The following is a 26,010-nucleotide window of genomic DNA, read 5'->3' on the forward strand; positions in this document are numbered from 1 at the left end:
AAGAAGTTGTTTAAAGTTTTTAACATATTTGACCCCTGTGACCTTGAATATGGGTGAAGGTCATTCATTTGAACAAACTTTGTAGCCCTTCATCTCAGCTAGCTACTGGCCAAATATCATTACCCTGGGCATTTTGGTTATTCAGAAGAAGTTGTTTTAAATGTTTTTGACATATTTGACCCCAGTGACCTTGAATATGATTCAAGGTCATTCATCTGAACAAACTTGGCAGCCCTTCATCCCAGCATGTTACTGGCTAAATATCATCACCCTAGGCCTCTTGGTTATTCAGAAGAAGTTGTTTAAAGGTTTTAAACATATTTGACCCCTGTGACCTTGAAAACAGATGAAGGTCATTTATTTGAACAAACTTGGAAGCCCTTTATCCCAGCATGCTTCTGGCCAAATATCATCACCCTAGGCCTTTTGGTTACTGAGAAGAAGTTGTTTAAAGTAAAAAGTTGACGCGGGCCAGACGGCGAATGCCGCACCATGCCATAAGCTCACTTGGCCCTTTGGGCCAGGTGAGCTAAAAATAGACCCCTTTCAGTAATACAAGCAAACATTTCATATTTATCAATATTTTACCTGGAATCCTCCGATTGCTATGGTAACGGTGCAGTCGATGGGGGGATTAGGTACATACACGGTGTTGGCCAGAGAGAAAATCACCAGTGGAAACCAAATGATAAAGATGACCAATATCAGTAGTGAACCTCCCATTCCATACTTCACTAGTGACCGCTTCTTCTCACCACGCGGCGTCGGGTATTTCTGTAACCAGAGAGTCAACATTGGCACATTATAAGAAAAAGCCAGAACAAAACAAATATCATCAAATTGAATTAAAAACTTTATATTTAACAATACATTAGCATATAGTTTTATAAATTCCAAAATTTTGAACAAATGATTTCTTTACAAGGGAAAATAAGATCTGTTCCTTGTTTTGGAAATAAAGAACGAGAGCCAACAAGGGTCAGCAAATTCTCGAGGAAACCCTGTGCAGCACTTGCTGAATACAAGAATGAATTCCTTTAGGACGGGTTTGTGTTTGTAAAATGTTGGTATCACCTTTAAGTTATATTCTGGACAATTTTATTTAAAGTAACAGTGATCTTGACCTTTGACAAAACACCTTTACACTCAGGGGACATAATTCTGTATCACCTTTACACTCAGGGGACATTATTCTGTATCACCTTTACACTCAGGGAACATAATTCTGTATCACCTCTACACTCAGGGAACATAGTTTTGTATCACCTTTACTCTCAGGGAACATAATTCTGTATCACCTCTACACTCATGGGATGTAAACCTGAACCATCTTTACACCCCAAGATATATAATCCTGTATCACTTTTTTGGGGACGCCTACCCTTTCTGACTCTCTCCAGCATTTTAGGACATAAATGTTGGCATATATATCCTCCATTTGAAGCCAGCTGCCAATAGCCATTGTCGTGTCTGTCCAGATCCAGTCCATCAACACGCGCAGCTCCAGCAGGAACGGTATGGCAAGGAATCTATTCCAAGACAAATAAGTATAGCAAGGGATATATTACAGACAAGTAAGTGTAGCATGGGATATATTACAGACAAATAAGTATAGCAAGGGATATATTACAGACAAATAAGTATAGCAAGGGATATATTATAGACAGATAAGTATAGCAAGGGATACATTACAGACAAATAAGTATAGCAAGGGATATATTACACACAAATGAAGCAAGGAACATTTTCTAAACAAAAAGTATAAAACGATACTTTTTGTATACAAACCTGTACAGCTAGTAATCTATATAGATTATACCAATATAACAAGGAGCCTTTGCTATACAAACAAGTACCATAACATTTTAAGGTCCAAATGTCTTCTAGATAAAAACATGTTCTCTGCCAAAAGAGCAACACTCACCCTTTGAAGAGGAAGAGGTTGAGGTAGTTGTACTTCTTGGTGAGGAAGTTTCCAAGGATACGTGTTGGATAGCTAGACCTGATCTGGTACGCAGACAAGCCGAAGTAAATACACTTCATAAAGTACCACAGCTGGGCAGGGGTATTCTCCGAAAACTTCCTGAAAAAAGAAGCTACACTTCATAAAGTACCACAGCTGGGCAGGGATATTCTCTGTAAACTTCCTGGAACAGTAAATACACTTCATAAAGTACCACAGCTGGGCAGGGGTATTCTCTGAAAACTTTCTGAAAAAAGAAGCTACACTTCATAAAGTACCACAGCTGGGCAGGGATATTCTCCGAAATCTTCCTGAAAAAAGAAGCTACACTTCATAAAGTACCACAGCTGGGCAGGGGAATTCTCTGTAAACTTCCTGGAAAAGTAAATACACTTCATAAAGTACCACAGCTGAGCAGGGATATTCTCTGTAAACTTCCTAGAAAAGAAAATACACTTCATAAAGTACCACAGCTGGGCAGGAGTATTCTCCGAAAACTTCCTGAAAAAAGAAGCTACACTTCATAAAGTACCACAGCTGGGCAGGGGTATTCTCTGAAAACTTTCTGAAAAAAGAAGCTACTCTTCATAAAGTACCACAGCTGGGCAGGGGTATTCTCCGAAAACTTCCTGAAAAAGAAGCTACACTTCATAAAGTACCACAGCTGGGCAGGGATATTCTCTGTAAACTTCCTAGAAAAGTAAATACACTTCATAAAGTACCACAGCTGGGCAGGTATATTGTCTGTAAACTGCCTGAAATACTAAACATGGATAGTTTTGAAAATAAAAAAAATCACTGAGCTACCTACATCATCCCTGATCAATTTTTTTTCATCCGAGGCACATTTTACTAGAGGCCCAGGGGGCCTGTATCACTCACCTGGTTATTTAAGCAATCCTGGCACAATATTTACATTTGCTCTACTGTAATGCCAATTTGTAACCACTTCAGACATGTAGGGTAAGACTTGGAAGCGTTACTATGGAGACTTTATAATTCATAAAGAATTAAGGTTGTTACTATTACTAGCACATTAGTTGGGTTCCAGATAAAAAGTAGTATGTGATGGCTGTTCATTTGTCGAATTGTCTATATAAACGATACCAAACTTTACCCCCTCCCCAAAGGCAAACGAGGGACCTGGGGCACATGAAAATCACAAAGTATATAAACCACTCGAAGGCCTTTACAACTATTAGTAGTATTTGATACCAGCATTTCTGGAACTGCAGAAGAAGATTTTTGAAATTGGCCTCCTTTTTCACCCCAAACCCAGCCCATTATACCCGCAGACCTTCCTCCCCTAACAAGTATTTTTGTCAAAAATGAGCAAACTCCATTCAAAACATTGGAAGATATGGCCTATTATGTATATTTCCTATATAAACTATACTAAATTTCACCCCCTCACCAGGGGCAAACGGGGGGCCTGTTAGACATGAAAATCACAATTTTCATAAACCACCCAAACACTTTTACAGCTATGGGTAGTATTTGATCCTGGCATTTTTGTAACTAGAGAAGAAGATTTTTGAAATTTTCCCAAATTTCTCCCCTTTTTCAACCCCTAACTCAGCCCCCTAGGGGGCCAGGCTCACACGATTTATACCAGCAGACCCTCCTCCCCTAAAAAGTATTTCTCTCAAATATGAACAAATTATTTTCAAAACAATAGAAGATATGGCCCGTCATGCCTATTTCCTATATAAACTATACTAAATTTTACCCCCTCCTCAGGGGCAAATGGGGGCCCTGGGAGACATAACAAGAAGCCCAATGGGCCTGCATCGCTAACCTGGTATTAATCTCACACTTGTAATCTTAAAGCTACAGGCAGAATATCAGTGTGACCTTGAATGTCAAACAATGACATCAGGTTGAAAGTGGGTCAAGGTCATTCATTTGAACAAACTTGGTAGCCCTGATTGCTACAGTCCAAATATCAGTACCCTGGGCCTTTTGGTTATCGAGAAGAAGTTGTTTAAAGGTTTTAAACATATTTGACTCCTGTGACCTTGAAAATGGATGAAGGTCATTTATTTGAACAAACTTGGTAGCCCTTCATCCCAGCATGCTACTGGCTAAATATCATCACCTTAGGCATCTTGGTTATTCAGCAGAAGCTTAAGTTGTTTAAATGTTTTGAACATATTTGGCCCTGTGACCTTGAATATAAGTCAAGGTCATTTATTTAAACAAACTTGGTAGCCCTTTATCCCAGCATGTTACTGGTCAAATTTAGGCACCCAAGGCCTCTTAGTTATTCAGAAGAAATTGTTTAAAGGTTTTAAACATATTTGACCCCTGTGACCTTGAATATAAATCAAGGTCATTTATTTAAACAAACTTGGTAGCCCTTCATCCCGGCATGTTACTGGCCAAATTTAAGCACCTTAGGCCTATTGGTTATTCAGAAGAAGTTGTTTAAATGTTTTAAACATATTTGACGCATGTGACCTTGAATATAAATCAAGGTCATTTATTTGAACAAAATTGGTAGCCCTTCATCCCAGCATGTTACTGGCCAAATATCATTACCCTATGCCTCTTGGTTATTCAGAAGAAGTTGTTCAAAGAATTTAACATATTTGACACCTGTGACCTTAAAAATAGATGAAGGTCATTTATTTGAACAAACTTGGAAGCCCCTTATCCCAGCATGCTTCTGGCCAAATATCATCACCCTATGCCTTTTGGTTATTCAGAAGAAGTTGTTTAAAGAATTTAACATATTTGACCCCTGTGACCTTGAAAATGGATGAAGGTCATTTATCTGAACAAACTTGGTAGCCCTTCATCCCAGCATGCTTCTGGCCAAATATCATCACCCAAGGCCTTTTGGTTACTGAGAAGAAGTTGTTTAAAGTAAAATGTTGACGACGGACGAAGGACGGATGACGGACGCCGCACCATGCCATAAGCTCACTTGGCTCTTCGGGCCAGGCGAGCTAAAAATCACAAATTTTATAAACCACCCAAATGCCATTACCACTATGGGAAGTATTTGATCCTAGCATTTTTATAACTAAAGAACAAGATTTTTGAGATTTCCCCTCCCCCTTTTCGGCCCCTAACTCAGCCCCCTAGGGGGTCAGGCTCATAAAGATTTCACCTGCAGACCCCCTCCCTCTAACAAGTATTTCTCTCAAATATGAACAACTTCCGTTCAAAACAATGGAAGATATGGCCTATTATGTTTATTTCCTATATCTAGGGTGGCTAGGAGACATGTAAATCACCATTTTTATAAACCACCCAAAGGCCTTTACAACTATGAGTAGTATTTGGTTTTTAGCACTTCGGGAAATGGAGAAGAGGATTTTTTATTTTTTTTTCTAAATTTTCCCCTTTTTGACCCTAACTAAACCCCCTAGGGGGCCACACTTATTTCATAAATCCATTGAGCCCCTGGTCCCAAGGATGCTTCATATCAAATTTAGTTAAAATCCAATCAGTCGTTCAGGAGATAAAGGCTTTTAAAGGGAAAAGTTGACGCCGGACGCCGCGGTACGGCATAAGCTCACTTGCCCTTCGGCAAAAGATACAACACCAAACTGGTGAAGTCATGTTACCACAACTTGTCGTTATGGGGGTTTGTTTAATTAGGCATAACTTCAAATGTTTCTCTGTCATATTAAATTAATAAGACAGACCAGCGAAGTCCACTTTTTTCCAATAACCACTTAAAGTGTTCTTGGTCTCTCTTTATTTTTTTCCGAAAATGAATTGATGTTTCTTTGGAATGCATACTCCTATCATTTTTGTAAAATGATGGTTTTACAATAACATTTCTAGAAATTAAACCTCTTCCTTAAAACTATTGAGGATATATTGTACATAGCCGCACCTCTCTGTGACAGACGGAAGGATGAAGAACAGCCAAATGTGGATCATGGCCACCAAGAAGATCTGGAAGATGAACTTTCCCATCACATTTTTCCTGAGGTAGAGCGCACGATCAATGATGATAAGGATGAACTGGGTGACTAACATGAAGAGGAAAGTCACAGGGACCTGAAAATATAAATTATTTATCACACAGGGACCTGAAAATATAAATTATTTATCACACAGGGACCTGAAAATATTAATACTAATTATTTATCACACAGGGACCTGAACATATTAATATCAATTATTTATCACACAGGGACATGTAGTCATTTTGTCATCACTACTGAAAGCAATGTACATTATATATTGTTTTTTAAATGTTTCAATGCCCCAATAAATGTTGATCTTCTGATCAAGACCTTCTTGATATTAATCTTACTGATCAATTATTGTATAACCTTAATCTTCAAAGAAATACAATCAATCTTGTAGATTCAACTAATACAGTTGTTCCAATATCCAGTAAAATTTCAGGGAAAGCATTTAAAACAAAATTGCTGTAATCCAGGGCCCTATTCCACAGTGTAAGCACATGAGCTAAGAAGGGAAGTGGCTGGTCAACCAACCAGACTGTACCCTGATGATTCCAAATAAACACTGTAGACAGCCTTACCCTGTCGTCACGGAGATACGATGTTACGTCACCTCCTCCTCCAGATTGCTGCAATAAAAGAGCACACATAGTACTGTTATACACTGCTATATACCCTCAACATCATCCCATTTACCCTAGTGTATTATTAGGAGATAGCCAGCATCCTTTGACTTAACACAGTGGCACCATCATTCCGTATGTATGGCAGACACGATCCGTCTAGGGAGGTAACTAGATTAAAATCTCTTATTCAGATCAAATGATGGGTGCTATAGGTACTGGGCGAGTTTGATCATCAGCCGTTTACCACAGTCGGGCTGTTACACCTAATGTGCTTACACATTCTAGTAAACAACAACCAATCACTGCCTTGCTTTCAAATAATCACATAGGAGCACTGACGACCACAAGTTGCTATAGTTCAACCAAGGGAGTTTGGTGAGTTGTACCATAGTCATCCAGACAGGCACACTACACAGTACTAAATAGAGACTGGTTGTACTCTAGTTAGACCATAGTTACTATATATAGTTGATGATTGAACTTGCCCTCTGAATATGTAAAATTAAATAGTAACTAGTGAATACAAAACATATAAAAAGTAAATTTTCAAAAAAAATATTAAGAAATGGTTTTCTATTTACAGAATAACCAGTATAGCCTAAGTGGATTCCCATAACTGTTTATTGTTGGAACATATCACAATGTTGTGGACACTTACCGCTGGTCCGAATGCCTGGTAACCAAACAACACAATCAGGAAGTTGATGAAATCACAGAAAAACATGGAAGCGTACACATCAGTTGTGGCGTTGTAGTCTGGGTTAGTCAACTGTTTGTAGAAATCTGTGAAAGGCTGGAAATATTTCTTCTTCCTGTGAAGATAAACTCTCAAAATTGCTTTTGATAGGAAAACTTTTATATGAGATTTTCATTCTTTTACATACATTTATACATTCATTCTTCAGATATTTGCAGATTTGTTTTTCATATATATTCTCCTGAAAATGCTGTCTACTAGAGATTCCACCTACATTAAGAGATCACTTGAGTCAAGAGATCACCTGTGTACATAGACCACCTGTGTTAAAGATACCACCCATGTTGGGAGACCAGTCCATATTAAGACAAAGCTTGTATGTAGAGAGCACCTGTGTTAAGAGACCACCTGTGTTAAAAGTGCACCTGTGTTAATAGACCACAGTATTAAGAGTGCACCTGTGTTAAGGGACCACCTTATTAAGAGACAACTTGTGTTAAGAGACCACCTGTGTTAAGAGACCACCTTATTAAGAGACCACCTGTGTTAAGAGACCACACATGTTAAGAGACTACCTGTGTTAAGAGATCACACATGTTAAGAGACCACCTGTGTTAAGAGACCACCTGCGTTAAGAGACCACCTGCGTTAAGAGACCACCTATGTTAACAGACCACACATGTTAAGAGACCACACATGTTAAGGGACCACCTGTGTTAAGGGACCACCTTATTAAGAGACCACCGGTGTTAAGAGACCACACATGTTAAGAGACCACGGGTGTTAAGAGACCACATATGTTAAGGGACCACCTGTGTTAAGGGACCACCTTATTAAGAGACCACACATGTTAAGAGACCACCTTATTAAGAAACCACACATGTTAAGAGACTACCTTATTAAGAGATCACTAGTGTTAAGAGACCACATTATTAAGAGACCACCTTATTAAGAGACCACCGGTGTTAAGAGACCACACATGTTAAGAGACCACCGGTGTTAAGAGACCACACATGTTAAGGGAACACCTGTGTTAAGAGACCACCTTAATATGAGACCAACTGTGTAAAGAGACCACCTGCATTAAGAGACCACATGTGTTAAGAGACCACATATGTTAAGGGACCACCTGTGTTAAGGGACCACCTTATTAAGAGACCACCGGTGTTAAGAGACCACACATGTTAAGAGACCACCGGTGTTAAGAGACCACACATGTTAAGGGAACACCTGTGTTAAGAGACCACCTTAATATGAGACCAACTGTGTAAAGAGACCACCTGCATTAAGAGACCACATGTGTTAAGAGACCACATATGTTAAGGGACCACCTGTGTTAAGGGACCACCTTATTAAGAGACCACCGGTGTTAAGAGACCACACATGTTAAGAGACCACCTGCAGTAAGAGACCACCTATGTTGAGAGACCACATGTGTTAAGAGACCACATGTGTTAAGAGACCACACATGTTAAGGGACCACCTGTGTTAAGGGACCACCTTATTAAGAGACCACACATGTTAAGAGACCACCTTATTAAGAGACCACACATGTTAAGAGACTACCTTATTAAGAGATCACTAGTGTTAAGAGACCACATTATTAAGAGACCACCTTATTAAGAGACCACCGGTGTTAAGAGACCACACATGTTAAGAGACCACCTTATTAAGAGACCACTGGTGTTAAGGGACCACCTGTGTTAAAGGACCACCTGTGTTAAGTGACCACTCCTATAACTCCACATTATATATTTTCTGTATTTCAAGATCACATGTACCGTAAAAACTCGTGCAATTTGCGCACCTATGAAATTTGCGCAGGTACTTTTTGAGGCTGAAAATCCAAAAAAAAGCTTTCAAATATTTTGCGAACCAAACATTTACGAAAATCGATCTCTGAAAATGAAAGACAAAGCGCTTTGGATTCTTAGGATTTGTATAATTTGTTTATTATAAGTGAGTTCATAAGTATTGTTTGCAGTTACAATGATGTTAAAACTAAGACGAAACTGCGTAAAATGTGTATTTTGTTGTTTGTTTCCTTTGAAATATCTGATCACACATGACACACACGTGTGCGCATATCGGCATACATCAATTCATTTTAGCAATATTTTTTTCATAAAACATTTACTTGCTTACAAAAACATATCAACTATTAAGTAATTTGATGTTTAGTAACCACTGGTGCATATATCCTGGTGAAAGACATACTTAGCTACCTTCTATTGATCATAATTACGATCAGTGAGAAGGGCTCATCATGGCGGCTTGGGTATCGTCACTTCAAACCAGGTCATGTCACAGTTCAATTTGGCGATATTTTATGGTGACCCGATTTGAGAAAAAAATCAGAACTTACATGGAGCGGAGCTTAAAATTGAACAACTACATTTTCGTAATAGTTGATCGGCGATTCTCTTGCATAGGAATTTGCTAAACTTTCTTTGTTAACAGTTAGTTACCTATTTAATAATGCTTTTCCATAAACTCAGGTAACAACACAGAATGTATCAATTTTATCTTTTATTGATGTTTGACATAAGTAAATGTGTTGATCGTCGTTTGTCTTTGAGTTCCGTGTACATGTATCAAGGGAGATTATCTCGTGTCCAAGATGGCGGTCTGCCAGAATCGTCTATCTTTTCATGAAAAAAACCCTTGAAATTGCTAACGCTTATGTATTCTGCGCAACCACCACTTTGGGCATTAATTTTCTCAAAAAAAAAGTGCGCAAATTACACGAGTTTTTACAGTAATAAGAGACCAATTAATGAACTTCCTGAAGGTGGTCTCTTAATACAATCCCAATAAATCCCTTATTATATCCCTTATCATGTCCATTTCCCATTTGGAAATCAATTTTTCTTATGAACTTTATTAGTTTGAACAGATCTTAATTGAATATTCTATAATGACAATTAATAATAGTATTCTATTTTCATATACAGTTACAAACAGTATCATCATCAGGGCCTATTTTTACAAAGTGTAATCAGCTTAACATCAACTTAATGAAAAAATTTGAACAAAGTTGTTTTCAAAAAGATAGAAATTCAAACTTAACTAGATGTATAGGATTCAAAATTACTATCTTATGAAAAACAAAACCTCAAAGTTTTTTTGGGTTTTTTTACGAAGTTCTCAAAAATTTACATTTGCATCCTGTTATAAGCTGATATGGCTTTAAATAAATAGGGAAGCTGAACAGAGAACGTGGGCTACTGTGGATCTATTTAAGGCGGTGACCCACCTCTTGGACTTCTTCTTCCCTCTGTCAAGGTCATCCGGTCCGGACTCCTCTATTGAGGTCACCTGCAGACTGGTGGACGCTGTGGACTCGGTCCAAGGGGTAACGTCAGCATCGTCCTGGCAACATGAAACATTGTAACACCCAAATTTTGTAAATCCAAGGCCTTTGTACTACACACCTAGCGGAGGCAATGTATCAAAATTACTCTAAGTGAGTGCTACATGTTCACCCACTGCACTCCATATTTTTATTTGATACAGTATAGAATATGGCTTTTAATGCCGAGATACGCCTTGAAAACTGGGATACAAACACTAGGCAAACAGGCAAATATTATCATAGATTTCCACTTCATTCAAAGCTGGGTTATGAAAATTGTATAAAACCCCACAAAATTTCAACTAAATATATGATCTAAAAGAAAATGAAAAAAAAAGCTTTACCACCAAATGTTAAAGTTATTCATTTCAAAACCATTTGATGTCAGATTGACAGATATTTACCTCCGGCAGTGGAGAGTTTGGTCGACTGATAACCTTTTCTATCTCCTTCAAGTCTGCATCTATGTCTTCAGCATCCTTCCATAGACCGTAGCGCTACAAAGTCGAGTTTCCAACAGTATATTGATACACCCAAATCAGCCATTCACAATACCTAACAGCCACTATATATACCACACACTTGTTGTAGACATACTGGTATGTGTTTTGTCGGTGTTGCCTGTCAGTATTCTGGGAATCATATCAATTATCAAGCCATATTTTTATGTTCACTTCAAACATTACGGTAACCAGACTTGTTTGCCACCTGTGACTTAGCACCCAGCGAATCCCAAAATGATTCTGTCAAAATTTTGTACTAAATATCAACAAGAGGCCTAAAGTGCCCAAGCACTCACATCACGACCTCATAGGGATCAATTATACTAAGTTAGGAATCAATTGGTGCAGCCATTCTTTAGAAGAAGTCAAAAATGTCTCAGCCAATCAGATACCAGATGACCATCTTAGATTTTTGGATTGGCACGAAAAATAACAACACTTGGTCAGGAAATCATAAGGAATATTTGTACTAAGTTTTAAGTCAATTACACAAGTGGTTCTGAAGCAGAAGTTGAAAATATGCAATTTTAATTGAAGGTACTTGACAATGGAGGATGACGGATGGCAATTTATAGCTCACATGAGCAATCATGTGAGCTAAAATGACTTAAAATGGCAAGAATTGCTGAGATTATAATATCACAAGACAACAGAACTGTTAAACACTTACCTTGAGGATCGTCCGGTGTATGAACAGAGCCAGCAGAAGCACCAGATCAGCATAAGCATATCCATCTTTCTTCTCAATCCCAATAATTCGAGGCGGCCAGAAAGGAGAAGATGGTGGAAGACCATCATTCCATGTAAAAAATCCAAACTGGAAGAGGTACTTGACAACCACGATAGCCTGCAGGTAAAACAATACACAGGTAAACCTTATAACAACAGTCTACAGGTAAAACAATACACAGGTAAACCTTATAACAACAGCCTACCGGTAAAACAATACACAGGTAAACCTTTTAACAACAGTCTTTAGGTAAAATAATACACAGGTAAACCTTATAACAACAGCCTACAGGTAAAACAATACAATGGTAAACCTTATAACAACAGCCTTCAGGTAAAACAATACACAGGTAAACCTTATAACAACAGCCTACAGGTAAAACATTGCACAGGTAAACCTTATAACAACAGCCTACAGGTAAAACATTTACAGGTAAACCTTATAACAACAGCATACAGGTAAAACAAAACACGTGTAAACCTTATAACAACAGCCTTCAGGTAAAACAATACACAGGTAAACCTTATAGCAACAGCCTACAGGTAAAACATTGCACAGGTAAACCTTATAACAACAGCCTACAGGTAAAACATTTACAGGTAAACCTTATAACAACAGCACACAGGTAAAACAAAACTCGTGTAAACCTTATAACAACAGCCTTCAGGTAAAACAATACACAGGTAAACCTTATAACAACAGCCTACAGGTAAAACATTGCACAGGTAAACCTTATAACAACAGCCTACAGGTAAAACATTTACAGGTAAACCTTATAACAACAGCATACAGGTAAAACAAAACTCAGGTTAACCTTATAACAACAGCCTAGCTACAGGTAAAACAATTCACAGGTAAACCTTATAACAACAGCCTTCAGTTAAAACAATACACAAGTAAACCTTATAACAACAGCCTTCAGGTAAAACATGACACAGGTAAACCTTATAACAACAGCCTACAGGTAAAACATTTACAGGTACACCTTATAACAACAGCATACAGGTAAAACAATACACATGTAAACCTTATAACAATAGCCTACAGGTAAAACAATACACAGGTAAACCTTATAACAACAACACAGGTAAACCCAATAACAATAGCCTACAGGTAATTAAGGGATACCCATTATAAGGAAAGCCGGCACTCTGTTATTGACCCTTTTTATCATTATATATTATACGTTAATCATCGTTTTAACACCATTTCTCTAAGCCATCCTCAAACTCATTTAAAGTTTTTGTCTGCTCTTGGTATTTTGATAGATTCGACCTGTGACTATTCCGACATCCTTGCTAATCCAACACAATTATACACAGTAAACCTTCGGTCAGTTCGATTAGGCAGATAATTGGGTGATAGCTTGAACCCTGCTTACCCACATTTCGGATAGTTAGAACACATAATTTGAATACTGAAATTACGTAATTATTGATCGATGTTAGCTATCAGCAATGCAATAATAGCCTCGTGAAACTTAAACTGATCTATTTTGTATTGACAGCATTTAGCGACTGAGTTACGGGTAGCACTCGTGAAGTAAGGCCATTGCTGTCATTGATGTTGGTCAATTTGTACATGAATATGCCACATGTTAGCAATGATCGAGTTTCTTTCTTGTAAATATATGCACGCGCAAGCAAAACCATCCTCAAGGCCCCGACCATGCATGTATAACATCCTATTAGGCCCTGAACATGTATAACATCCTATCAGTACTGAGAGTGGAATATGTTACTGTCACCTGGCCGCCGATCCCCAATAAATTACTTAATTGATATATTACATGTACGTGTGCCAAAACAAAAATATTTGACCAGGTGGTCCATCGAACTATTCCATCATTGCAGTTTCATTCCAACCTCTGCATTCTGATACATTACAATTGAGTGAATAATCAGTTTGGAAGGAGATTCTGTTGTTTGCCGCGTGAGGTTAGTTGACCCACCTCTGTATAGGTGATGACAGTGACCCAGAATGTCTTTGAGGGGCGTGGCACCGACAGCATGCCCCACAGGAACACCATCAGTGGGAGGGGCAGGGACAGCAGGCTGGCATTGAGGATCTGGTTCAGGATCATCAGAAAGTAACACACCATCTCGGAGCGGGAAATAATGAGGTAGTAACACGCCTCCAGTAACAAGAAAATCTTCGGCTTGCTGCTCTCAAACTTACTTTTCTTGGCGGTCAAACCATCGCTTCCATCGTCACTAAACAAAGTAATCAAGTACAGACTTTACTTCCCCATCATCAGTTAGTGTTATAATGTAGGAACACTTCAGCAGGGAGGTAGAATTGGTATCAGATACCAGGGAACATTAGGCACCACGTACAGGAATAAGCCACACTGAAGACTAGCAATTAATGTATTAATTATGCTAATCAACTTATCTAACAAATAAATCTATTTATCTGATCATTAAATCAACTTATCTTATTCAGACTATACACATTATTACGATAGTAAGTAAAACAGGAACGAACACAATTAAAGATACAATTTATTTACTAACACTGACAATAAGCAACTAATCTATTTCTTTGATCAACTAAATGTATTTCTCTGATCAACTAAATCTAATTCTCTGATCATCTAACCTATTTCTCTGATCATCTAATCTATTTCTCTGATCAACTAAATCTATTTATCTGATCAACTAATCTATTTCTCTGATCAACTAATCTATTTCTCTGATCAACTAATCTATTTCTCTGATCAACTAAATCTATTTCTCTGATCAACTTATCTATTTCTCTGATCAACTAAATCTATTTCTCTGATCAACTAATCTATTTCTCTGATCAACTAAATCTATTTCTCTGATCAACTAAATCTATTTCTCTGATCAACTTATCTATTTCTCTGATCAACTAATCTATTTCTCTGATCAGCTAAATCTATTTCTCTGATCAACTAAATCTATTTCTCCCATCAACTAAATCTATTTCTCTGATCAGCTAAATCTATTTCTCTGATCAACTAATCTATTTCTCTGATCAACTAATCTATTTCTCTGATCATCTAATCTATTTCTCTGATCAACTAAATCTATTTCTCTGATCAACTAATCTATTTCTCTGATCAACTAATCTATTTCTCTGATCAACTTATCTATTTCTCTGATCAACTAAATATATTTACTGTAAAGGTTTGTTTATTCACAGGGTTATGAATTTCACAATTTTCACAGAGACAATTTTTCCCAAACATAGACAACCTGTGAAATTAGTAGAACATTGTGAATTAATTTATCCGTTTAGTAGCACGTTGTGCCATTAGCACTAGATTTGAGTTCCGCAATAAAATAAATCCCACCGAAGTGACTTTTTTAGCATATAAGTGCAGAAATAAGAAACTATAAAAACATAAACTTTTACAGTTTATCATCAATTACCTTGATCAGATTACAAATTGTTATAATAATTAGTACAACAAAAACAAAAACAATTACGAGCTGCCATTTGTTTGCACTGTGTACGTTTTAAGGACTCGCACAACTAAATCAGCAAGTGTTTCATATGATTGTAATCCCTACCTAAAATTTGTTCCGGTTAAATACAGTGCCTACAAGTGATTTAAAAGTGTAAATATTGACATATTTTTTATTGAAGAAAATCTTCAGATGTTTAAATTTGAAAAAATTAATAGTTTTCGTTGATTTGAATATGTGACGGCAGATTTATATTGGGTCAAATGTCAGGGGTGTTCCCGTCCCACTTCACCGGTTAGGCTTGTAAACTTCCGGTTGTCAGAAGCAGAAGCCTGTAGCGCTCCTATATGTCACTAAACTTGCCAATAAACTCGCCACTAAACCTGCCACTAAATCTGCCACTAAACCCGCCACTAAACCAGCCACTAAACTCGCCACTAAACCCGCCACTAAACCTGCCACTAAACCTGCCACCACTAAACCCGCCACTAAACCTGCCACCACTAAACCAGCCACTAAACTCGCCACTAAACCAGCCACTAAACCAGCCACTAAACCTGCCACTAAACTCGCCACTAAACCGCCACTAAACCCGCCACTAAACCCCTCGCCACTAAACCCCTAGCCACTAAACTTGCCACCAAACTCGCCACTAAACTTGCAAAAAAATGTCTTTTGAAGCCTTTGTCAGGTATGTTTCTATGAATCTAGACAGTTGTCACTAGTGTTGAACTTCAAATATTTAAAGCTATTAGCTCAAAAGCTTAGTAATAACATATAGTAAATGATTTAGTCGTGCGAGTCCTTTAAGGAGAGGGTTATTATAGGCTTTGCCTGTTGCCCAATTTGTATTTCCTTTGGTAGTGCTGATGTATATTGTGTGTTGAACATTCCTACCCTGACAATGGCAGCTTTAGACCTGTCTCCGTTGTTATTTCTACTAACTCTGTCACATCGGAACTGGAAGGCAATATAGTAGTTAAACAGTACATGTGACAACAGCCAGGATTGGACGACATTTCCAGCCAATCACAACACATCTTACAACTAAATACCACTCTCCAAAATTAATAAAACTAACACCAGAATCAATAGAAAACTGAGTACTTTTTATAGACTTTATATACTTAGGGCAGCATCAAAGTTATTTTCACAATTTTCTCATTTAACACAAAAGTTAATATTTTAAAATAAGTATCAATATAGAATTAAGCTTCTTCATAGGTCACTATTGTGAAATTGGAAAGGAAATTATGCTGTGAAAAAGGAAATCGGAACCTTGAATATGTGGCAGTGAATGAGGTGGTAAATGAGGGACGTTATAAAGAGGGACGTTATAAGGAGGGAGGTTATAACGAGGTTTAATTTTACTGTTCAATGACATTCAGGTTTCTCTGTAGTACTGAGGAAATCTTAAATTTCAACACGGCACAATTTGACATTTTCAAAAAATAAAAATAAATGTTGTGTGGTGACTGGCTTACAACAGAATAAACACAACACAAACCAAGGTTTTCTCACACATGCAGGTAACAAACGTTCTAACGAGACAAACTGTTACACAAAATAGTCACCTGGGCCTTGAACAGTCTCAAGGTAGACCTTCAGTGTATAATCTACACCAATCATTCCTCTATATCGTCAGAACTTAAGTTATCCCAATAACACTTGATGATTTCAATGAACTGTTTTTTAATGCCATATTCATTGACGTTCTAGTTCTAGTACATTAAAAAAAACTTACTTTAAATACCATACATTTAGGTACAAACTGACAATATTGAGATGTTTATCGTGATAAAAGGAATTCATTATCAAGACTTTGAATGGGTCGGTGTCCTAATTACCAAATATAAAATTTTATCAAATTTAAAAAAAAAGTTGTTTGCATTTTGCATATATGTTTACACTCTGATCATGGTTGGCTTTATCTTTGAGAACTATACCAAGGATATGGCGTAGAGTGATATCTAAGATACAGACGATAGGTCTACTGAAATCCATTGGGTGACTATAGTGTCTTCCACACTTATTACAGGTAAACTGAGGACAGTCCAACATTGTTAGTACAAACACAGTTACAAGGTCATGCTTATTACCAACTCATGCATATTAGAGTTTGTTCCTGAATAAAAAGTGTGAATGCCAAGCTTTGAAATGACTTCTGGTAAAAGCAAGATAATTTATTGCATTTCATCAACCCCTCAGCTTTGTTACATTTTTTTACAGTATTAGTAAAGACGAGGCTGATGGGACCTAATAGTGACTGAAATCCTACACATTCCATTTAAATATGCATATAAAATAAAACAGATCCAGGTAAGATATTGGTGCCCAGCAAAAGAGCTTATATAAATATACCACAGAAGAAGGATCCTTTGCCTAGTATGATATCCAGGGATTTGTCTTAGTGACATCAATTTTGTAATTATCAAATGTTTTACTGGGCAGGAATGAGGAATGTATCTCCAAGACCTAGACTTTTAACCTGCATCAACGGGGTCTTGGCGTCAATCCCCACAATAACGCCTCATAATGGTGTTACACACAGTTTCTCATTAAGAAGGTGATAAGTCTTTCCTTTCTGACCTTGACCTTTGACCATGACAACTTGCCCAAACACCAACAGGCCATTTGGCATGACTCTCAACACTATTTCTTTATGATATTATGAACTGTTTTCCATTAAGAAATGTGTGGATGTATTTGACATTTGTGACCTTAACCAGTGACCTTGATCAGTGACCTTAACCAGTGACCTTGACATTGCATCAAGCATAACCTTTTTGACAATATTTATCATGAGGATCAAATTACATTCAACTATTTGACCTTGACCTTACATCAAGGGAAATACACACCATAACATAACCTCTAAATATTACTTCATTAAGTCATTATATGATGTTTACCATTAAGATATTATATTTGACCTTAATGACCTTGACCTTTCATCATATGACTTTGACCTTACCACCTTTGAGTTATTTGACATCAATCCCCACAATATTACTTTGTGATTTTACGCAATGTTTATAAAAATGACAATGACCTTAAACTAAATGACTTTGACCTTATACCATTAAGCACTTGCTGAAAATCCTAACAGATGGCCTCATAATTTAACTATTCGTGTTGCAAGAATATAGAAGTTGGCATCTCTGACCTTGACCTTTGATCTGTTGACATCAGTGACCTTGACCATGCACCAAAGGGGTATTGCAAAACTAGGACTCAAAATGAACAATAGAAAAAGGATCTGTCCAGTTCATTTAGAGAAATAGTGAGAGTATACCTGGTAATAAAGATCAGCATTGGGTAATACATTGAACTCAATTTCTCAATACATCTGCATATGAAAAGGGGGCTAGTATGAACAACATTGGACTAGCCAGCTCTGGACACGGTTTAATATGACATTGTATATATGAGGGTTTGGCTTACGAAGGCTGTCCGTCCGCGGCATCGGCTTCGTCACCCGAAATGTCCAGGTCTACACGATGTTCCTGCATGGAGGTTACCTGACATCTCTCCGCCTGGGGATACAGAAACATGTTAACTTTGCGAATACTTGTATTCCTGATTGAGGGGATGGGATTGTACAATATTAGCAGTGATTATCTAAGGAATTAGTGTTGGCAAACTATTCAACTTTGTAAACGAGCCTCCTTATCAATTGATACAGTAAGTAATCTCTCAGAAAAATTGGTTATTTTCAGCACATATGTGCAAGCTATATTGTATATATGATGTTAATTAGGGTTAGGATTAGGGCTTTTTACTGGGTGTTACTGTACTTAACAACCTACATGTATTTTTTTCTTTTCCTCTTTCATTTCCTCCTCCAGCGTAGAAGCCACCATGCGGTAATTCTTGGATATGTCATTAAACATCTCAATCAGCCAATCAGCAAAGCTTTCAAGTAGGCGAGCCATAAACCTCAAAAAGGTCCACGACTTCTGAACGTACGTTTCTGGAATACACATCATGTAAATGTTTGTATTTAGTAAAAAAAATAATAATATTCAGCGAACAGAGTTTACTGCCAGATAGAATCTATCCAAACAGTTTATCTTATTCTTGCATAAACACACTAATATGACATGAAAAAATCAAGAAAACGAAATTACAAACTATTATTTCTAACAAGAGGCCCATGGGCCTTAACGGTCACCTGAGTCCTCCATGTAGTATTTATTTTTTGTTGTTGAAATATGTACCAATTTGAGCAAAACATTCTTAAGTATAACGTTAACTAAGGTTTGTCAGGACCATGAGCTGATCATTCCTAGACAAATTTTCAGTTAGATCGGCCTATTAGAACTTTGAAATAGGTATTTTCAAAATGGCGGCCGTGGTGGCCATATTGGATATCTGATAGTCCCGAAAAATAACAACACTTTGTCAGGATCATGAGTCGATCATTCCTACCAAGTTTCAGTTCAATCGGCCTAGCAGAACTTGACTTTAAGTTTGAAATAGTTTTCAAAATGGCGGCTTTGGCGGCCATATTTGATAGAAAAAAAAAAACTTTGTCAGGACCATGAGTCAATCATTCCTACAAAGTTTCAGTTCAATCGGCCTACCAGAACTTGACTTTAAGTTTGAAATAGTTTTTCAAAATGGCGGCTGTGGCGGCCATATTGGATTTCTGAATGACCCGAAAAATAACAACACTTTGTCAGGACCATGAGTCGATCATTCCTACCAAGTTTCAGTTCAATTTACCCAGCAGAACTTGCCTTATGTTTGAAATAGTTTTTCAAAATGGCGGCCGTGGCGGCCATATTGGATTTCTGATCAGCCCGAAAAATAATAACACCTGGTCAGGGAGATGTCAGTAACCTTCCCATGAAATATTAATGAAATCCCTTCGCCAGTATTTCAGCTTAAGTTGAAAATGTAAAATGTTAACGGACGACGCACGACGACGGACGAAGACGGATAGCAAAAGGTCACTTGAGCTAAAAGCTCAGGTGACCTAAAAACAATAGGTTTTTTAAAAAATTTAAATATCATAACACCCGCTCCAAACTACCTCTATCAAGAGACCAACTGTGTTAAGAGACCACTGTGTTAGGAGACCACTGTGTTAAGAGACCATTGTGTTAAGAGACCACTGTTGAAATTTTCCATTGCTGTTTCTTTTTTAACTGGACCTGTACTAAAGGACCACCTGCAGTAAGAGATCACTCTATGGGTTTCCTGAAAATGGTCACTAAATACAGGTTTTTACTTTATTGGTCCTGTGAAGCCAGCACGCCAAGATTCCAGCAACATCTAATGTTTAAGACTGACAAAGGTCCAGCATCAAGATTCCAATGTGGCTAAAAGTTACTCGCCAATCAATCTTAGAAATAGAATATCAAACCTTTGTCTGATTCGTCGTCTGACAGTTGACTGTCCTTGTCCTTTTCTTTCTTTTCCTTCTGCCCTGCCTCCTGCGGAAGTTAACACTTCAATCACTAACATGTATACAATGTGATGATACTCCATCATGGCAAAAGTAAAGGATGCCAGTTATTCAGATGACAACATTGTTATTTTATTTTTTTGGAAAAAAACCCAACATAAAGTAATGTAAAATAATATTATTTTACTGTTGTGTAGAGCCAGAAATTAAATTTCATTAATTAGGGTTCACTTCTTTACATCCCTAAAAAAGCCAATTTGATCCTGCCATTGTAAAAAAGAGATAATTAACTATACACTGCCCATTAACAAGTAATTGAAAACCTTTCAGAGTTAATAATTTAAGGTGAAATATTTTTGAACATATCTAAATGGAACTGTGTTAGAATTAGTTTCACTAACATGAATGTCATAAAACCTTGTAAAACAAGAGTATTTGTACATAGTAACATTAACTACCTTCTCATCGACTATGTCTGCCATTTCTACTGCTGCGCCTGGTCCTGACGTGATGGCGGTACTGATGAGCGCGGTGGGGCTGAGTCTACCGTCCTCATCCTCTGGTTTCCCTTCCCCAAATGTTAGGCTATCCACCTTGCCTTTATCTTCCTTCTCCACATCCTCATCAAAAAGGTAATAGTCGCCAGACCGTATCGCTACAAATGACAAACAAAAGTCACCCAGGCGTGTCGCTACAAATAAATCAGTTAACACCTAACCGTATCAAAACAATTAACAGGTCACCTGAATGCTATAAATAACACACAACATTCATCAAAAATAAAGCTACACATTGTTATCAAACCACATATTAAATTACAAACTAACAAAAGTTTGCATCTAACAGTCTCGCAATGAATTACGATTTGTCAAGGTCATTCAATGGAGAAACAAACTTGATAGACATCTAATCAAGCATGCTACAGGCCGAATCAAAGTACTTTACTTGAACACATTTGATAGCCCTTCATCCCAGCAGGCTACTGCTCAAACTATCACTAAAGGTCTCTATGTTATTCAAAAGAAGTCGCTGAAAGGTTTAAAACATTTGACCTCTGTGACCTTAATAGCAGCTCAAGATTCTTTGTTTTGCAGACTTTAACAGGCTGATACCAGGAAGCTTCTCGCCAAATATCACAACCCTAAGACCTTTGATTCTTTATTTCGCAAACTTTAACAGGCTGATCCAAGGAGCTTCTCCCCAAATATCACAACCCTAAGACCTTTGATTCTTTGTTTTGCAGACTTTAACAGGCTGATCCAAGGAGCTTCTCCCCAAATATCACAACCCTAAGACCTTTGATTCTTTATTTCGCAGACTTTAACAGGCTGATCCCAGTAAGCTTCTAGCCAAATATCACAACCCTAAGACCTTTGATTCTTTGGATGAAAAGTTCAAAAACTTTAACATATTTTATCCCTGTGACCTGAAAAGTAGGTCAAAGCCATTTTCATTAATAATAATAACTTCATTTAAAGAGGGTTACACATTTAGTACAAGACTAATCTTCCATGCGGCCCTCAAACACATACAGTACATGAATGCATAAAGAGATTACATAAAACAATGATATGATATAACTACAAACTACAAACACAATCAATTAATGAGATTACTGTAAACTGACTAGAATTAGATGTGTTGTAATGATATGTCTATGGTAACGTTTGTCCAACAATATCTTGCATATACTAACAGCAGATGTGGAACCTTACATTAGAGGTTTTGACAGTGTCCTGTGGAATTTCAATACCAAACTTTTTATTATCATGAAATTGATAATGTTCATTTATCCATTTAAGTAAAGAGACAATAGGTGACTCTTGAGATTTTTTTTAAACGTGAAGACTGTTATATCATTCTTAATTTGGTTTGGAAGATTATTCCATGACACAACACTGATATAGTTGAAAGAATTTTTGAAGAATTCAGTGTTTGATGGAGATACTACGTGTAACCTCATATATGACTCTAGGCCTATATTGTGACATACTTGACCCACGTGAACTTGAAAATATGTCAAGATTAATTTTCGAAGAACTTACACTGGATCATTAATCAAAGCTACTAGCCAAATATTATTGACTCTAGGCCTTTCCATTTTTCAGAAGAAGTGGTTTGAAATTTTTGACTTATTTGACAAAGTAAGTCAGTCCTTTTTTGTTTAAAGTTTCAAGGTCATACTTTAAAAAATAAATTGCTTTAGTGAAGATTTAATACAATAATCAAACTTACTCTCAGTGACACTGAACATGAACTTGCCTTAGACATGTAGCACTTAGGTATTACCTTGGCTGATTGAGATGTTTAATGACATTGTCCTTCCTGACCTTGGCCTAGCACTATTTACCTTGGAAATGTTCCTCCGTCTCCATGTAGTCCTTCCTGACCTTGGCCTAGCACCATTTACCTTGGAAATGTTCCTCCGTCTCCACGTAGTCTTTCCTGACCTTGGCCTAGCACTATTTACTTTGGAAATGCTCCTCAGTCTCCACGTAGTCCTTCCTGACCTTGGCCTAGCACTATTTACCTTGGAAATGTTCCTCCGTCTCCACGTAGTCTTTCCTGACCTTACCTTGGAAATGTTCCTCCGTCTCCACGTAGTCCTTCCTGACCTTGGCCTTCTGCTTCTCCTTCAGACTCTCCATCTTCATTTTGATTCCCAGCAATACGCTCTGTTCATCTTCCTTCTGTTGTTTCACGTACTGTACCAGGATGATGTTGATGAGCTCGGCACCTCTGTAACAGTAAACAACCTAAGTAATGCTCCAAACATTAACACATTCTATTCCTCTCTGATGTCTGAGCATTGCAATTATAGAAGCACACATAAATTTGACTGAAATTCATCAAAATTTAGTTAAATTATTGTAAAAAATCCTTAAAATGATGCAAGTCTATTCTGGGCCTCTGAGCTGTATACAACATGTCTGAGACAGTATCTTACCTTGATGGTAGTCTGTTCTGGGCCTCTGATCGGGATACAACATGTCTGAGACAGTATCTTACCTTGACGCTAGTCTATTCTGGGCCTCTGAGCTGTATACAACATGTCTGAGACAGTATCTTACCTTGATGCTAGTCTGTTCTGGGCCTCTGAGCTGTATACAACATGTCTGAGACAGTATCTTACCTTGACGCTAGTCTGTTCTGGGCCTCTGAGCTGTATACAACATGTCTGAGACAGTATCTTACCTTGACGCTAGTCTGTTCTGGGCCTCTGAGCTGTATACAACATGTCTGAGACAGTATCTTACCTTGACGCTAGTCTGTTCTGGGCCTCTGAGCTGTATACAACATGTCTGAGACAGTATCTTACCTTGACGCTAGTCTGTTCTGGGCCTCTGAGCTGTATACAACATGTCTGAGACAGTATCTTACCTTGACGCTAGTCTGTTCTGGGCCTCTGAGCTGTATACAACATGTCTGAGACAGTATCTTACCTTGACGCTAGTCTGTTCTGGGCCTCTGAGCTGTATACAACATGTCTGAGACAGTATCTTACCTTGACGCTAGTCTGTTCTGGGCCTCTGAGCTGTATACAACATGTCTGAGACAGTATCTTACCTTGACGCTAGTCTGTTCTGGGCCTCTGAGCTGTATACAACATGTCTGAGACAGTATCTTACCTTGACGCTAGTCTGTTCTGGGCCTCTGAGCTGTATACAACATGTCTGAGACAGTATCTTACCTTGACGCTAGTCTGTTCTGGGCCTCTGAGCTGTATACAACATGTCTGAGACAGTATCTTACCTTGACGCTAGTCTGTTCTGGGCCTCTGAGCTGTATACAACATGTCTGAGACAGTATCTTACCTTGATGCTAGTCTGTTCTGGGCCTCTGAGCTGTATACAACATGTCTGAGACAGTATCTTACCTTGACGCTAGTCTGTTCTGGGCCTCTGAGCTGGATACAACATGTCTGAAGTAGTGACTGTTGTAGATTCGTAGCTGCAGCAGTAGGAAGGTAAAACAGACGACGTCCCACATCAGACCCGTATCATCCTCCTCCACACTGCAATCTACCAAACATCAATACAGTAAAATACACGTACTGAACCTCGTTAGCCTTCCCCATAAACAAAGATCACAGCTACTGGCAGTAAGATTTCGGTAGAACTCGGCAGAAATTCAACTCAGTTTAGATTTTCTTCAAACATATAATTTCCCACATGTTAATTTTGTTTGCATATCGATCATACTTAAAATGTTCAATGTTTCAGAACAACCATATTATCAAAAGACAATCAGGTTTCTTTAATACCTTTATTTTAATTATCATTTTGACGTAAGAGAGAATTTTTAATATTTAGATAAACATATAATACATTTTTTTATTCACATTTGCCTCATTTCTTTGAAATGTTCCACTTAACAGATCAAATCATGCAGTTTTCATATGCTTACCACTTTTTCCAAGCAAGCAATGGAAAAAGAGGAAGTAATCAGATTGAGTCCATACAATACCTATAGATCACAACCACTAGAAGGTTGGCTTTCCCTGTATCTGTTATGTTTGACCTGTAACTGTTATGTTTGACCTGTTATGTTTGACCTGTAACTGTTATGTTTGATCTCTAACTGTTATGTTTGACCTGTAACTGTTATGTTTGTCCTGTATCTGTTATGTTTGATCTGTAACTGTTATGTTTGATCTGTAACTGTTATGTTTGACATGTAACTGTTATGTTTGACCTGTATCTGTTATGCTTGACCTGTAACTGTTATGTTTGACCTGTATCTGTTATGCTTGACCTGTAACTGTTATGTTTGACCTGTATCTCTTATGTTTGACCTGTAACTGTTATGTTTGACCTGTATCTGTTATGTTTGACCTGTAACTGTTATGTTTGTCCTGTATCTGTTATGTTTGATCTGTAACTGTTATGTTTGACATGTAACTGTTATGTTTGACCTGTATCTGTTATGTTTGATCTGTAACTGTTATGTTTGACCTGTAACTGTTATGTTTGACCTGGAACTGTTATGTTTGACCTGTAACTGTTATGTTTGCCCTGTAACTGTTATGTTTGATCTGTAACTGTTATGTTTGATCTGTAACTGTTATGTTTGATCTGTAACTGTTATGTTTGATCTGTAACTGTTATGTTTGACATGTAACTGTTATGTTTGACCTGTATCTGTTATGCTTGACCTGTAACTGTTATGTTTGACCTGTATCTGTTCTGTTTGATCTGTAACTGTTATGTTTGACCTGTAACTGTTATTTTTGATCTGTAACTGTTATGTTTGACCTGTATCTGTTATGCTTGACCTGTAACTGTTATGTTTGACCTGTATCTGTTATGCTTGACCTGTAACTGTTATGTTTGACCTGTATCTGTTATGTTTGATCTGTA

General features: G+C 37.6%; 1 protein-coding gene across 1 annotated transcript in view; it reads right to left on the reverse strand.

The window, feature by feature from the left end:
* LOC110449456 (piezo-type mechanosensitive ion channel component 1-like) overlaps positions 1-26,010 on the reverse strand; it is a 122,477-nt gene that overhangs the window by 16,811 nt on the left and 79,656 nt on the right. The window contains 19 exon segments of the mRNA XM_021496332.1: positions 589-774; positions 1,382-1,529; positions 1,925-2,083; positions 5,814-5,980; positions 6,474-6,521; positions 7,177-7,330; positions 10,472-10,587; positions 10,975-11,067; positions 11,744-11,920; positions 13,755-14,016; positions 16,135-16,197; positions 18,682-18,773; positions 19,047-19,210; positions 20,609-20,678; positions 21,109-21,305; positions 23,226-23,389; positions 23,784-23,914; positions 24,218-24,242; positions 24,528-24,672. Coding sequence (XP_021352007.1) covers positions 589-774; positions 1,382-1,529; positions 1,925-2,083; positions 5,814-5,980; positions 6,474-6,521; positions 7,177-7,330; positions 10,472-10,587; positions 10,975-11,067; positions 11,744-11,920; positions 13,755-14,016; positions 16,135-16,197; positions 18,682-18,773; positions 19,047-19,210; positions 20,609-20,678; positions 21,109-21,305; positions 23,226-23,389; positions 23,784-23,914; positions 24,218-24,242; positions 24,528-24,672 — 2,561 coding nt within the window.

The sequence above is a fragment of the Mizuhopecten yessoensis genome, unplaced genomic scaffold (genome assembly GCF_002113885.1).
Source record: "Mizuhopecten yessoensis strain PY_sf001 unplaced genomic scaffold, ASM211388v2 scaffold4615, whole genome shotgun sequence".
Lineage (NCBI taxonomy): Eukaryota > Metazoa > Mollusca > Bivalvia > Pectinida > Pectinidae > Mizuhopecten > Mizuhopecten yessoensis.